Here is a 16,587-nt window from a genome sequence, read left to right as displayed (position 1 = left end):
GGGCTGGGGCTGCTTCCATCGGGGTCAAGTGTTTAGTGAAGGGTGAGAACAACACCACTATGCTTCCCTATTGGCAGACCATGCTCACACACCTTCCTCTATGTAGTGTAACTAGTACTAGAAGGTGATTCCTGAAGTTGATCAGACTTCTTACAGTGATCATGAGGATATATGGAGGGAGGGTTTAAAACATTACTAGTGAAAGTTCATTGGTCTTAATAATTCCGGGAAAAATAAAATAACTCTGCATAGTAAAAATTCACTTTTGTTTTTGACAGGCATGTCAGCTAGTTTGAGTCTTTTTTTAACCAGCTAGCCAGCTACTCTACTCACCAGTGGCATGGTCAAACTTCCAAAAGATGTCGCCCCCACTCTTTAAAGTGATCTACTGCCACCTGCAGGTTCCAGGACAACACAGTTCTCTACTCATACTGGTATCACTTTTTCAAGGGAGGAATGTGCTTTGAACTTCAAATCAACTCAATCAGATGCTGGAACCATTCTCATCAACGGAGGTCAACAAGATGCAAGCTAACTCTTAGGATCCTTGTGTGAATATATTATATTCCACGCAATTAAAATGTAGTTGGAAAAAAATACCAGGCCTTAGCTTAAAAAAGTACATAAAATAAATAAACCCGAAACAGCGAATAGTATTGAGTATTTATTTCTGAAATTCTATGCTGTGTCACCCTCTTCCACAAGCTCTGAATCACACATCGAATGAAGAATGGAGTGGGAGCACTTGACGTCAGTTGGAGAATCATCCACAGGACCAATAGGATAGTAACAAGCAAGAGTCAATGCCAGCGAATTGCCAACATCATTAGCGGTGTGTCAGCCAAGTCTTAACGTCCTCCTGTGAGAAATCGAATCAGAAAAGATTTGTTACAATAACGGTAAAAGAAGACAGAGGTTTTATATTATATATCGGTGCCGGCGGTTACCGGTTATAGTCTTCACCCGCGCGCCCAATATCTCCATCTTCCCTGTGAACAGCTGTCAAGGAATGCGTATGGGCAGACCTCAACAAGCCATCTCAACATCACTTGACTGAGGCATAGTGACACGCACGGATGCACTGGTTAGTGATCAGCCTATATATCTATATAGTATGTCCGTGTTTAAATGATTGACAAGAGAGAACCCTTTTCTCACAGAAATGACATCATTTGGTTTTTGACCTTAGAAGTCCTTTATAATCACGCGAGAGGGTAAGAATACATGTGTGTTTTAATAATATTAATATTAACTTGCCCTGAGTGAAACAACCCATATCTAATGTTTGGGCATGCTATTACTAATCGAAATGACATGGATCTAAAATTAGATCAAAGACAAGCCATTCATTTCCATTTTTATCCTTTCTATAAATTCCTGCTCAAACAGCCAATCCTTGATGTCAGTAGTCCCGACAGAGGGGCTCTCATTTGAATTTAACTCTTTGTTGTATGTATTGGGAGTCAACGGAGGAAATGATAAGTACACTAACAGCACAGTTGAACTGTTATAATTTGACTAATCGGTGATACTCCGCTAATATACTTTATGCATAAAAGGCGGCATTTTGGCCATGCATTCACGCAATTTGGCGTGCATCTGTCTAATGAGACAAATGTTTTATTTGGAAATATGTAAGACACTCTTGAACACAAGTGTCTTTACACTGTACATTTCCCACGGTGATCACTCTGAAATTCTCTATCTGCGCCCCCTCCCCTTCTCTGTCATTCTCAGTGATGATTCACTCTCTGCCGCAGCTATGAGTAACCAATTCCAAAACAACTCTTCCCCCATCTGGAGTGTTCAAGAAGGAGGGAATTCCACGCCACCTCCAACATTTGAGCTGGAGCCGGTGCCTGTCAGCGTGAATCCCTGGGATATAGTATTGTGTGTCACAGGGACCCTAATGTCCTGTGAAAATGCAATCGTGATTGCCTTAATTATTTACACGCCCACCCTGAAAGCGCCCATGTTCGTGTTGATAGGGAGCCTGGCTTTTGCGGACCTACTGGCAGGGCTTGGTTTGATAGTGAATTTCACCATCACCTACATATTTGATACGGGATTCGCGACGCTGCTATCAGCTGGACTGCTCATCACTGCCTTTTCGGCCTCCGTTCTCAATATCCTGGCAATCACTGTGGATAGATACCTCTCCCTCTACAACGCACTGACTTACCACACGGAAAGAACAGTGATTTTTACCATCGTCACACTGGTGCTCATTTGGGTGACTAGCATCACTCTGGGCGCGTTACCGATCATGGGTTGGAACTGCCTTAAGGATGAGACTACTTGCAGTATTTGCACTCCCATTGATAAGAATCACGCTGCAGCACTGGCTGTGACTCTTCTTTTTGTATTCGCACTCATTTTGCAACTATACCTCCAGATTTGCAAGATTGCTTTTCGTCACGCGCAGCAAATCGCCGTGCAGCACCAGTTCATGACTACCTCCCACTCCTCCTCCACCACTAAAGGGGTCTCCACCCTCTCCATTATACTTGGCACATTTGCATTGTGCTGGATCCCCTTCGCCATGTACTCTCTGGTGGCGGACATCAGATACCCCCCCATCTATACCTACGTCACCGCTCTCCCAGCCATTTGTCACTCTATGATAAACCCCATCATTTATGCTTTCAGAAATCCCGAGATACAGAAATCTATGAGACTGGCTTGTTGTTGTGGATGTGCATCTTCCAACTTCCCTCTGCGACCAAGGACACCAAGTGTTGTCTAGGCAACTGTTGTATGTTAGCCTATAGCCTCTAATCAAGTCGTTACAAGCACATCACAATCTTAATGACTAATCCGAAAAGATTTGTGGGTGTTTTGTTTTGCATTTCATGTGTATTGAATAACTACTGTACGTCTGATGTCCTCTTGTATATTTTACTGAGCATAGCATTAGGATGTCTGCTCTCAAAATAAAGCCGTTCAATTTCTCTAAAGGAAGTGTATTGTCCCAGAGCTACCTGTGCAGTATTGCTGCGTTTATATGGAGGTAGTAGCCTTCACTGTACGAGCGAGGCCTCATATTACAACCTTTAGATTATAATTGATGCATCTGTACATGTCATGTGCAGTGACTCGGTGTTGCTCATAAAGCATTCAAAGTAGCCCCTAACTCAATAGGCAAATACCTGTTCTGTGTCAGTACAATAGGGCTAAGGAAACTACTCCTAATGTCCCCGTATTGATTCAATTCATTGGGAATAATGTTTATCAAAGGTTGTTGAATGTTCATCAGAAGGATGCCGAAACGTGGTACTGATTTACCGTGTCTCTACACCTTCAATATGTAAAAACTGTCCCTTCAGTCTGTCATATAGTGGGGAAAGTAAAAGTGAGCCAATTTGTGATTTACGCGTGGTTTATTGCGAGGGGGAAATGCTGAAATGAGTGGACAATTCTCTGTATTTCAGCGTTATCCGCAAAGCCGTTTCAGCCCCATGGACAACGAAACGTGAGCCATCGCCCACTCGATAAAGCACGCATATGCCTGGTAATGGGAGCTATGTAGCTAGTACTGTAGGAGTGGAGAATAAGCCTAATTTGTGTGCTTTTTTAATTCAAGACAAAAGCAGCTAAATAGTGTCAGCCAAGGTTTTCCAAATGAACGCACCCAGACAGTATCATATATTCCCTGTGTGACGGGCCACTCTAAATGTTTAAAGTGGGAAACCCCTTGCATTCGACATGCGCAACACTACTTGATTATAATTACAATAGTTTACGTGCAATATCTGTATGCCTATAGCCTACCTAGACCCTCGGTAGACCTTACACATCGACATCTGATTGACTTCTGATGTCGTGACATATTTTTGTTGCTTGCCCACTAAAAACAAATGGTTCTACATAGTGCCAAAAAAGGGGCATTTTGCTTGTTACCATAGTATATCCTTTTTTTGGTGCTATATATTTAAAAAAAAAATCAATTCTAAATTGAACCTGTATGGCGCTATAAATAATAATTTCATAAGGTTCTATAAATAACCATTAAAACATGTTATAGAGCACCAAAAAAAGGTTCCGCTGTGGTTACAACCCTTTTTGGGGCTATATAGAACCCTTTTAATGGTTCTTCATATAACCTTCATGCAGAATGGTTCTATAAATAACCTTTCTCAATCTAAACAGTTCTTTGTAGATTCCGTTTTTTTTATTCTGGTTAGCCATATTGTTAAAATTCCATAGGTGTTATTATTGTGTTAATTGACAAGTTGAATCAGGTGTGCTAGCTCTGGAACTGCTGGGGTGCCTGAGGAAAAAATGGAGAACAACTGAGTTAGACAACAGTTCTCAGTTGACACAAGGCCACACATGAGTCTTTCACAAGACACTGTTTCTGGCCATAGTCATATATAACATATCATGGCATAACACAACAGATTAGATCAACTAGAATGACCACCAGGCCCCAAAATATTCGAATGAGCCGCTGGCCCTAAATATTTATTATCACTAAAAGAACAATGAAACCTTTTGTGAACTGTAAAGAACCATTGAAGGGCTCAAAGGGTTCTATGAGTCATGATGGTTCCACATAGAACTATCACCCATCCCAAAGAACCCTTGATGAACCCTCTTTTCTCATCTTTTCACAACAAATCAATATTTAGGCCATGTACACATAGATGTCTATAGGGTAGTTGTACAGAATGGTTGCAGTGCATCATTTAAGAAAAAGCTAAATTATGCAAATTGTAGGCTACAGTTTTGTTCTGCTGTAATGGCACTCATTCCAATAGTTGGTGAATACAAATGTTCTAATGTCTTAATTGTTTTTGCCTTACTTTGTCTCACGGGCAATAATGTATAACTTGTGTGTTAATAGTGATAAACTGAATGACATTACATGTTGTTTCTCAATAGAACGTGAGCACTATACATAACTACTAGCCACTTGTCAGTTTATGACTGTATAATACAGTAGCTGCATCACTATGACTTCAGTAATGTATGGTGGACAGTTCAGTACTTGAATGATAATGCAATGTCTGTTGTTTGAGATGTGTGTGGAGAGCCCTTACAGAATGTAGGCTCATCTACTGCCTATTCACTAGTAGTTCAGTCAAAGAGCTGCTATAAGCAATCGACAATAATTGAAACCCTCAATTTGATATGCTATGATTAGAGTCAAAGTTGGAGGGAACTCTGCAACTAGAGTCATCACTATTGAATTGAAGGCTGTTTCCTGTGTGCCACAAAGCTTTGCTTGTGGTAATACTGAATGGAATGTTTGTGTATGATTCAAATGATTGTCCCAAACACTGATCTTCTTGGTCATCATCCTCCACTGTCAGCATGATTTGATTTTGCTATGTCAAGATCTAGTATTCTCACAGGGTTTAGAAGTCCTTAAGGTCTTATCATATTGATATAAAGCTATATTTTTATATATTTATTGAAATAAATGTATGTAGTTTGTATCTCTTATTTGTTTTAAATAATCAATTATGATTTTGTCTTAAGGAAAACCACTTCAATGTGTCTTGTTCAACCAGTTTAGAAATGTATTTAAGGATTGATTGTTTTTATACCAAAACAATTGAAAAGCTACTGTCAAAGTTGTTTGCTTTCTTAAGATGCTGGGGCACTCTTTGTTGCATGGTTCATTTCTGTTCAAAACACCTCACCATATTCCATATTGTCACCAAGACAGTGTTTTAGTTTGGTTTTTTTGTAACAAAGGTCATCAACCAAATCTGTAGCAAGGAGACATCCAAACCAGGTGTCTGTGAAAGAGGCCAATAAATGTTTTTGTTTACCATGTTTCTGTTTGGTGTGGGTGACTCAGTGGGGTCCTGGCTCTATGCTCCCTGGGACAGATGGAGGCTCAGTGACCGCTGCCTAGTGTGATGCCACTGCCTTTGAGGGGAGCAGGAAAACAACCAGGATCCAACAACAGCTATCTGTATCTGTCTGGTGTGAAATCTGTCTCGTTGTCCTCTGTATCTCAGTAGAACGTGGCACTTGCAACGCCAGAATAGTGGTTTCGATTCCCGGGACAAACCGTATGTAAAATGTATGCATGCATGACTGCAAGTACCTTAAGATAAAAGCATCTGCTAAATTACATTTCATATTTTTAGAATAATAAACACTCCACTAATATCAGTGCTGCTTCACATGGGACCAGAAAGAGATACGGAGTCATTTCCAAAATACTTTACCAATGGAAGGTTCCGGTACCTTCTACAAACATTGGAAAGAAACAATACGCATTCAAAAACAGACAACACAGCCTCTATAAATATATTAGCTAGTTTATCATTATACATACAGTACCACATCCAGTGGGGATTTACCTGACCTTATTAAAATATCATCCTTAGGATGTGGCTCTACAGCTGGACAAGAAATACTGTCATGTCCTTGGCTCAGAATGAGTTGTTCCCTCCCATGTCGTAGATCTCATGAGTTCATTTGTCTCTATGCCCTTCTTGTCATCCCAGATGGCCAGATGGCCTGCGAGGTGGGTGGGGGTCATACTGTACATGCAAAAATAACAATGTACAAATGTCTCTCAGAACCAGTGCATAAATTGGTTATTCATATTCTAGTGGTACAGTACAATAGGGTAGTTATATCAGTGCAATAGGTCAGTGATAAGCAGTCACAAGAGGATCCAAGACAAAAGTAAGGTATCATAACACTTATTTCATTTTATTAGCTACTCATACGTGCACTATTGTTACTAGGTTTGATCAATGTGATAGATAGATAGTCATTTCATATCTAGATACCCAAATTCATTTTACAAGCAGTGCTACAAAAATCTATACAACAATGAATTGTAAAACACATTAGTAGTAATATAAACATATGACTTGATAGAACATAGGACCAGTATGTCTGAAACATTGCTATGCCCCTCCTCTCTCGTCTGCTCCAGCAGGACATTAGTCAAACTGGACGACAAGCACACCAAAAATCAACCACTACCTCTTCAGGACTATCTATTTCCCAAACTAAATTCCCAATCTGGCCCTCATACCATCATGGCCACCTAATCATCCCCAGTTTACAATTGGCTCATTCATCCCCCTCCTCTCCCCTGTAACTATTCCCCAGGTCGTTGCTGTAAATGAGAATGTGTTCTCGGTCAACTTACCTGGTAAAATAAGGGTTAAATAAAAAATATATAATTCAGGACTATCTCTTCAGGCCTTCAACATTAAAAAGAGTCAGAAAATAAATGAACAGCAAGGCACACACACAGACACGGTAGTCGTTAGTCAACCAGCAAATCTTCAGCAAATTATGTTCACCAAAAACGACAAATGATGTTACACACTGCCAATTAGGGTATCAATACTTAACCACAACACTGTAGACAAGTAAAACAAAGGGACGTCCCTCAGATCACAAGAAGTTGTGTTGATGACACAGTTACGACTACAGTACCATGTGTCCAAAAGTATCAACCAACCTGATATACACTTGACGTGGCATCTTCTTCATATGCACAGTAGAACCAGAACAGAACACTAAATACTTTTCAATAGACAAATATTTAAGTGCATTAAGCTACAGATCAGACTAGTTGAAAGAATGCATTGGCCTCTTCACCTTGAAAACAACATTGTGGTTTTTGTCTGACTCATTTACAGGTGGAAGATATGCAACTGAAACCACAAATAATATTCAAACTACAATATCATGACTCATGAAATAAACACCTTTATACTGGACCTTGTGTATTATATTATAATCATATACAGTGCCTTCAGAAAGTATTCAGACCCCAAGCTAACTATAGCTAGGCTACTCATGATGACGTATTGGTTGACCAAGCTAACTATAGCTAGGCTACTCATGATGATGTATTGGTTGACCAAGCTAACTATAGCTAGGTTAGTCATGATGATGTATTGGTTGACCTAGCTAACTATAGCTAGGCTACTCATGATGACGTATTGGTTGACCAAGCTAACTATAGCTAGGCTACTCATGATGATGTATTGGTTGACCAAGCTAACTATAGCTAGGCTACTCATGATGATGTATTGGTTGACCTAGCTAACTATAGCTAGGCTACTCATGATGATGTATTGGTTGACCAAGCTAACTATAGCTAGGCTACTCATGATGATGTATTGGTTGACCAAGCTAACTATAGCTAGGCTACTCATGATGATGTATTGCTTGTTTGTTTTTTGCTTTTGAAGCGCTTGGGGATTATGAAAAGCGCTATAGAAATGTCAGCCTTATTCTAAAATAGATAAAATAAAATAAAAATCATCATCAATTTACTCACAATACCCCATAATGACAAAGCAAAAACAGATTTTTAGAATTTTTAGCAATTTTTTTCAAAATAAAAAACAGAAATACTTTATTAACATAAGTATTCAGACCTTTTGCTATGAGAAATTGACCTCAGGTGCATCCTGTTTCCACTGATCATCCTTTTTATTTATTTTCTATTTAACCTTTATTTAACTAGGCAAGTCAGTTAAGAACAAATTCTTATTTACAACGACGGCTTAGGAACAGTGGGTTAATTGCCTTGTTCAGGGGCAGAATGACAGATTTTTACCTTGTCAGCTCGGGGATTCGATCTTGCAACCTTTCGGTTACAATTCCAATGCATTAACCATTAGGCTACCTGCCGCCCCTTAATTAAGATGTTTCTACAACTTGATTGGAGTCCACCTGTGGTAAATTCAGTTGATTGGACATTATTTGGAAAGGCAGACAGCTGTCTATATAAGGTCCCACAGTTGACAGTGCATGTCAGAGCAAAAACCAAGCCATGAGGTCGAAGGAATTGTCCATAGAGCTCAGAGACAGGATTGTGTCGAGGCACAGAGCTAGGGAAGTGTACCAAAACATTTCTGCAGCATTGAAGGTCCCATAGAACACAGTGGCCTCCATCATTCGTATATGGAAAAAGTTTGGAACCACCAAGACCCTTCCTAGAGCTGGCCTCCCGGGCAAACTGAGCAATCGGGGGAGAAGGGCCTTGGTCAGGGAGGTGACCAAGAAGCCGATAGTCACTCTGACAGAGCCCCAGAGTTCTTCTGTGGAGATGGGCGAACCTTCCAGAAGGACAACCATCTCTGCAGCACTCCACCAATCAGGCCTTTATGGTAGAGGGGCCAGACGGAAGCCACTCCTCAGTAAAAGGCACATGACAGCCCACTTGTAGTTGGCCAAAAGGCCCCTAAAGGACTCTCAGACCATGAGAAACAAGAATCTCTGGTCTTATGAAACCAAGATTGAACTTGGATGCCAAGTGTCACGTCTGGAGGAAACCTTGCACCGCACCATCTCTACGTTGAAGCAGGGTGGTGGCAGCATCATGCTGTGGGGACGTTTTTTAGTGGCAGGGACTGGGAGACTAGTCAGGATCGAGAGAAAGATGAATGAAGAAAAGTACAGAGAGATTCTTGATGAACAGGACAACAACCCTAAGAACACAGCCAAGACAACGCAGGAGTGGCTTCGGGACAAGTCTCTGAATGTCCTTGAGTGGCCCAGCCAGAGCCTGGACTTAAACCCGATCAAACATCTCTGGAGAGACCTGAAAGTAGCTGGGCAGCGACGCTCCCCATCCAACCTGGCAGACCTTAAGAGGATCTGCAGAGAAGAATGGGAGAAGAATGGGAGAAATTACCCGAATACAGGTGTGCTATGCTTGTAGCGTCATACCCAAGAAGACTCGAGGCTGTAATCGCTGCCAATGGTGCTTCAACAAAGTACTGAGTAAAGGGTCTGAATACTTATGTAAATGGGATTTAATTTTTAAATGTATTATTAATTTTTGTGAACAATTCTAAAAAACTGTTTTGCTTTGTCATTATGGGTATTGTGTGTAGATTGATGAGGGGGAAACCAATTTAATCAATTTTAGAATAAGGCTGTAACGTAACAAAATGTGGAAAAACTCAAGGGGTCTGAATACTTTCCAAATGCACTGTATGTACGTATAAGCTTGCTGTGCATGGTTCCAACAGATCCCCCCAGACCCACTGTGGCTTCCTCCTTTCCCCTCCTCTCCTTCCCCTCCTTTCCCCATACAGTATCTGACTAGTTAATGGATACTGTCATACTGTGTAAGTGTCTCATCTACTTTCCCTAACAAGAGGTCAATCGAGATGTAGTATGCTGTGTGTGTGTGTCCTGGTATTGGAATAGCAGCAGTATGTCGGTGAGTACAGTAAGTCCTAGCCCTCTGCTCTGCCCCACCCTCTCCTCTCCGCCTCAGTCTGACCACTCGTTCTCCTCAGGCTCCGAGTCCTCATCTGATTCGCTGTACTCCACCGCGATGCGTCGGGACAGGATGGTGGCCACGTCATTACCTACTGGCTCCTTCTTTGCTTCCTGCTCACGCTGCTCCTGCACCTTCCTCAGCTGGATGCCTGAGGACACAACACAAGTAATCTATTGTCAAAAGATACTTTCCCTACTGTATATATGTTACTAGTAGCTGGGCTATCTTTCCATGTACATTCATGTAAACAGATCGTGCTGTGTAATCCTGGCCCTTCCACCTAGTGAACCAGAGGGTCTCACCTCTGCGGATGGCTGACAGCAGGTCGCTGCGTGCGTCGCTTATCGGGATGCCTAGCACCTTGCCCTTCCTTGGCAGTGTGCTCCCAGAGGGGTGCATGGCATGGGCTGGGGAGGGAGCGAATGTTGGGGGGCCACCAGGTGGGGGTGGAGGAGGGGCAACAGGGGGTCCCCCAGTGACAGGGTGGGATGGAGAGGGGAAGTAGCTGCCGGGTGGGGGTGGAGGGGGTGAGGGGCTGTATGGGCGGGACAGGGCGGCCATGGTGCCAGGGGCCAGGGTGGGGAGACCTGCAGGGGCCAGGGTGGGAGGCCCTGCTGTGCTGTCGAAGGCCGTCTGGGCTGAGGGGATGAGGGGAGGAGGTGGGGGTGGGGCCGGAGGGATAAAGTGCTCTGGCATCTGGTGACCGCTGTGGAACAATGACAGAAAACCAATCAAGTCAGACAGGGCCTGTCCAGAACTACATCATTTACATTATAATCAAATATATGCCTGTGGCATTTACTGTAGATAGAATGGGCTTTGAGATTTTCATTCAACTTATATACAATAGAAGAAACGTAGTCAGAGAAGGAGAGAGGAGAGATGAGAGGAGAGAAGAGAGATGAGAGAAGAGAGGAGAGAAGAGAGAAGATGAGAGTAGAGATGACAGAGGAGAGAAGAGAGACAAGACGAGATGAGATGAGAGGAGAGATGAGAGACGAGAGATGATAGGAGAGATGAGAGGAGAGAGGAGAGGAGAGAGGAGAGGAGATAGGAGAGATGAGGTGAGAGAAGAGAGGAGAGATGAGAGGAGAGATGAGAGTAGAGACGAGATGAGAGGGGAGATGAGAGGAGAGATAAGTAGAGAGATGAGAGATGAGAGGGGAGATGAGAGGAGAGACGATAGGAGAGACGAGGTGAGAAGAGAGACGAGGTGAGAGATGAGATGAGAGGAGATATGAGAGGAGAGATGAGAGGAGATGAGAGATGAGATGAGAGACAAGCTGAGAGATGAGATGAGAGACGAGAGGAGAGATGAGAGGGGAGACGAGAGGAGAGACGAGAGGAGAGATGAGGAGAAATGAGAGAGAGATGAGATGAGAGATGAAAGGAGAGACGAGAGGGGTAGCCAGCTACACACCTAGCCTCTTTGGCAGCTGCAGGTCGGGGTCCGTTTAGGGAGGGATCTGTGGGTGTGGGTCCTTGGTTGGGCTGCACGCGGCCCAGGGAGTGCTGGCGGGCTTGGGCTGCAGCGGTGCCGGCAGTAGGGGGTCGGTAGGCCCGGTCCAGAGACTGGGTCTGGTTGGGGCTTGTGAGGTGCTCCTTCCCATCAGGACCCAAGACAGCTCCCTCTTGGGGTGTGTGGTTAGGGCTGGCAGGGTAGGACAGCTCATCAGACATACCAGACCTGGAACATTTAAACCACAGATAGAGGTTGATGAGGAGCAAGGGATCATCAAAGACTTTCAACATACACCTAGTCTCATGTCAATGGAGGTCTTAAAGAATGGGTGTGTCATCTAAAACCAAGGAGCCAACTATTAAAACATAACAGTATTGCTGGAGTACAATGTAGAATATTATATGGTATCCCATTAAGACTGCAGATTTGGTCACTGATATGGAACGCAGTAAATGATGTCAGAGCTCATGCAATGCGCTTCACAGCGCTGTATGTGTTTTGACTGACAGCCGTTCTGAACGCAACAAGTTGCCCCCATCCCTCCTGCTAATTGGGCAACTTTTGCCACATGTTTGTTGTCTGAGTGAGAGACATGCTGTACATTAAGAGGACTCGATGTATTTTGAAAGATGAGACGTTGAGGGTTATAATAAATACCTCTTTGATGTCATACAAGCAATCCAAACACCCGTGAGTCCAAACATGCACTTCACATTTCCATATCATAAAACTCATGTCATATACAGTGTCAAAGTTTATCATCACTATGTTTAATGTACAGTTACAAGATGACATGGAGTCATACCCTGGGTTCTTCTGAACAAGCCTGTTTGATGTACAGTTACCAGATAACATGATGTCATACCCTGGGTTCTTCTGAACAAGCCTGTTTGATGTACAGTTACCAGATGACATGGAGTCATACCCTGGGTTCTTCTGAACAAGCCTGTTTGATGTACAGTTACCAGATAACATGAGGTCATACCCTGGGTTCTTCTGAACAAGCCTGTTTGATGTACAGTTACCAGATAACATGAGGTCATACCCTGGGTTCTTCTGAACAGACTGAGCCTGTTTAATGTACAGTTACCAGATAACATGAGGTCATACCCTGGGTTCTTCTGAACAGACTGAACATGTTTGTCTATTGTGAAGGAAATTCGCTGTGGAACACGCACCTGAATACATGCATGACCCCTTTTGTATGCACACAAATTATGATTGGTTTCCTTGAATTGCCCTGTGATAGCCTAACTGTAAGATCGTACGTTATAACTTATCTAGACATGTTGGCAATAGAACAAGCTTTCAAATGATGCCCATCTGACCCAGATTGATTTATAATGGGCTGTTTTTGGATTGCGTAAACAACAACAGTAATTGTGTGATGGCGGGGATGCAGGGTTGAGTTCCAAACAAAACAACTGAAAGTGTGCTGCTCTAGTTCCTCAACAGCACAGCTAAGAGAACTTAAAAAAACACCTTTATAGTTGAAGACTCTTCTTTGAGTCATAAAAGTGCATTGAAATGACTTAGGAACTGGGCACACTTGGGAGAGATGTGTGGCCACTTGGAGACACCAGTTAGTCCTCTAACTCAAACCCTTGTATTTTTTTGGTCTTATGTTGTACCTACCCCATATTTTCCAGGAATAGTCTTATCATGTTACTGAATATATCCAGAGTATTTTCAGATTTCGTTATCAACAAATGCGGCAAAAAAGGAAATGTAAAATGCACATAAAATCAACAGTGTACTGTTTGGATTCAGTCCTGTGTCAGGCAAACTGTTGTGTCCTCAACTTTAGTCAAACATTGTTCCATAATCTCCTAACTGTTCTCTTTCAATTGCTACCATGCTCTTGCATTTTCATATTTATTCTGTAAGAAACATTTCAATTTAGCCCTATCCAACCAGGCCAATTTCCATCAGTGTAAAGGGTTTTAAGGAGCATGCAGGCTTTCAAACTTTTAGGTAGATGGCAGCAGAGAGTAGATTTTGTACATTTACATTTAGTGGCACACATATCACAATATCATACAATTGTTCATAAAAAATTATTTGATTGATTGGTTTGTTGGTTGATTGATTGATTGATGATTGAATGATTGATTGTTTCAGTGCATCCCTACTGACCTGTCTGGAGAGAGAGATCCCTCAGAGGACATGCCATGGTAGGGTGAAGGCGTGAGGCGGTTTTCTGGGCGGAACTCCTTGTCGTATGCCATCATGTTCCACTCCTGACGACGGTTACGGGCCTTCCTCACCTTCTTCACCTCCCGGCTGGGGTCCTCCACCTGTTTCTGCTCCTAGAAAAGACAAACCTATAAGACTGGGGTCCTCCACCTGTTTCTGCTCCTGGAAGAGACAAACCTATACGGCTGGGGTCCACCTGTTTCTGCTCCTAGAAGAGACAAACCTATAAGGCTGGGGTCCTCCACCTGTTTCTTCTCATAGAAGAGACAAACCTATACATTTATTTGACTTTTATTTAGTCAGGAGAAACCCATTGAGACCAGGGTCTCATTTTCAAAGGTGCCCCAAGCATAGCAAAAAAGCAATACAACAATACAAGATGATCACTTAAAAAACTACAAGTTACAACTTTCAACATTACAATCACAACAATCTCTTCATTCAATCAAAACAACTGCAACTGTCATACAACACATCTAATACTAGTCATAAAGTGCCATGGCGACACCAGGGAACCTGCATTCACAAAACAGGGAGTTCTGCAGGCTATGCCAAGAATGGGGGGCATTAAAACTGAAAGCGGATCTATCTAGATCGGTACGGACTAGTGGAACCTAGAGAGTTAACCATCCCTGTGAGCGGGTTTGGTATCTCATAACAGTGAAGTGAGGTAGGTTTGTAAACAGAAAGGGAGTACGGGACTTTAGCGAGGACCAGCCGACCTTTTGATACAAGATGCAGTATTGAGTATTAAACCTGTCATCTGTGATAAAGCGAAGTGTGCTATGGTTCACTGCAGCCAAAGGTTTTAGAGTGGTGTCTGCTGCATTTTGATAAATGGTTTCACCATAGTCCAAAATTGGCAGGAAAGTTGATTGTATAATCTGCTTCCTGCTGTTTAGAGAGAGGCAAGACATATTTAAAACAAAAAATAATATCCACTTTAAATCTTAAATTTTTAACTAGCTCTTCCGAATGTTTTTTAGGCGTTAGATCTTTATCAATTCAAACGCCCAGATATTTATAGGCGGGAATGCACTCGATGAGAGAATCATCCAATGAGTAAATACACTACATGGCCAAAGTATGTGGACACCAGCTCATCGAACATCTCATTCCAAAATCATGGGCATTAATATGGAGTTGGTCCCCCCTTTGCTGCTTTAATAGCCTTCATCCTTTCAGCATTGTCATGCTGAAACAGAAAAGGGCTTTCCCCAAACTAGTGCCATAAAGTATGCTGTAGCGTTAAGATCTCCCTCCTTCACCAAACAGTTGGCACTATGCATTCAGACAGGTAGCGTTCTCCAAGTACATGCCAGACCCAGTTCGTCCGTCGGACTGCCAGATGGTGAAGCGTGATTCATCACTCCAGAAAATGTGTTTCCACTGCTCCAGAGACCAATGGCTCCAGAGACCAATGGTGGCGAGCTTTACACCACTCCAGCCGATGCTTGGCATTGAGCTCGATTGACGTTGCTTCTAGAGGCAGTTTGAAACTCGGTAGTGAGTGTTGCAACCGAGGACAGACGATTTTTACACGCTACGTGCTTCGGCACTCGGCGGTCCCGTTCTGTTAGCTTGTGTGGCCTACCACTTCACGGCTGAGCCGTTGTTGCTCTTAGACGTTTCCATTTCACAATAACAGCACTTACAGTTGACCGGGCAGCTCTATCAGGGCAGAAATGTGATGAACTGAATTGTTGGAAAGGTGGCATCCTATGATGGTGCCACCTTGAAAGTCACTGAGCTCTTCAGTAAGGCCATTCTACTGCCAATGTTTGTCTATGGAGATTGCATGGCTGTGTGCTTGATTTTATACACCTGTCAGCAACGGGTGTGGCTGAAATAGCCGAATCCAGTCATTTAAAGGGGTGTCCACATGCTGCTGTGTATATAATGTATGTAGTCCATCTGAGACATTCTTGTGTTAATTAGAGAACATATATTTCGTTTTGCCCGCATTAAGTTCAAGTGTTAAATCAACAAGGGCTTTCTGTAATGTAACAAAATCAGATTGCAGCTCTAACATAGCTTGGTCAACAGTTGGTAGACCAATAGATAGACCAATATTATTTATAGAACAAAATCGACCTTTGCGGTACACCTTTCGTAATATCCTTCTCCAAGATGGCTTAGCAGTTCAGACGTCATTTCTGTTTCGTATTGTCGTGTCCTGTATATATATATATTTACACCTTTCTTCGCATATCTTTTATATATTTTATTATCCAAGAACTCAACTACAAAAGCTTTCCTGCAAAAGCTTTCCTGCAACCCGCTTCACCAATTACAAAAAAGTATTATTTACCTCAAATCTGAAAATCCACCGTGGAAGCTAGCCAGGGGCTAATTCAGAAGCTAGCCAGAAAGCTAACCAGAAGCTATCCGATAGCTAGCCAGAAGCTAATCTGTAGCTGCCCAGAAATTAGCCGGTTTGCTGGCTAGCGTTGGTGTTTCAGCTGCCCACGTTTGTGGTCATCAGCTATTCCTTTAGCTCGATAATCTACCGGCACTTTTGTGCAACGCGACTCGGACCGGAGCATTCCGGGACTTTTTTTCTCTCAGTTTCCCCGGATTTCAGCCGCAGGCTCTGGACATTTGCACCTTGATTTCGCAGCTAGCTAGCTGCAAACCGTGTGACTATTGGCTTACGTCGATCCCGGAGCAAACTCAAATCATTCCGGAGCTAGCCAGC

At 42.8% G+C, this 16,587-nt stretch overlaps 2 protein-coding genes across 3 annotated transcripts in view; one reads left to right on the top strand and one right to left on the bottom strand.

The window, feature by feature from the left end:
• Nucleotides 1–716: 716 nt before the first annotated feature.
• On the top strand, nucleotides 717–5,784 carry LOC139552693 (G-protein coupled receptor 12-like). Its single transcript, XM_071364682.1, has 2 exons — nucleotides 717–1,084; nucleotides 1,738–5,784. Exons 1-2 carry the CDS (start codon nucleotides 1,077–1,079, stop codon nucleotides 2,744–2,746), a joined length of 1,017 nt encoding a protein of 338 aa, XP_071220783.1. The 5' UTR covers nucleotides 717–1,076; the 3' UTR covers nucleotides 2,747–5,784.
• A 478-nt stretch (nucleotides 5,785–6,262) lies between these two features.
• Nucleotides 6,263–16,587, bottom strand: part of LOC139552692 (actin-binding protein WASF3-like) — a 35,960-nt gene continuing 25,635 nt past the window's right edge. For both annotated transcript variants that reach the window (XM_071364681.1, XM_071364680.1), the window contains 4 exons: nucleotides 13,830–14,002; nucleotides 11,652–11,918; nucleotides 10,534–10,937; nucleotides 6,263–10,379 (listed from right to left, as the gene is read on the bottom strand). In XM_071364681.1, the coding sequence (XP_071220782.1) occupies nucleotides 10,222–10,379; nucleotides 10,534–10,937; nucleotides 11,652–11,918; nucleotides 13,830–14,002 (1,002 nt within the window). In that variant the 3' untranslated portion in view covers nucleotides 6,263–10,221. The remainder of the gene's footprint in view (nucleotides 10,380–10,533; nucleotides 10,938–11,651; nucleotides 11,919–13,829; nucleotides 14,003–16,587) is intronic.

The sequence above is a fragment of the Salvelinus alpinus genome, chromosome 24 (genome assembly GCF_045679555.1).
Source record: "Salvelinus alpinus chromosome 24, SLU_Salpinus.1, whole genome shotgun sequence".
Lineage (NCBI taxonomy): Eukaryota > Metazoa > Chordata > Actinopteri > Salmoniformes > Salmonidae > Salvelinus > Salvelinus alpinus.
Note: the sequence above shows the minus strand (reverse complement) of the source record. Positions and strands in the feature narration are given on the sequence as shown.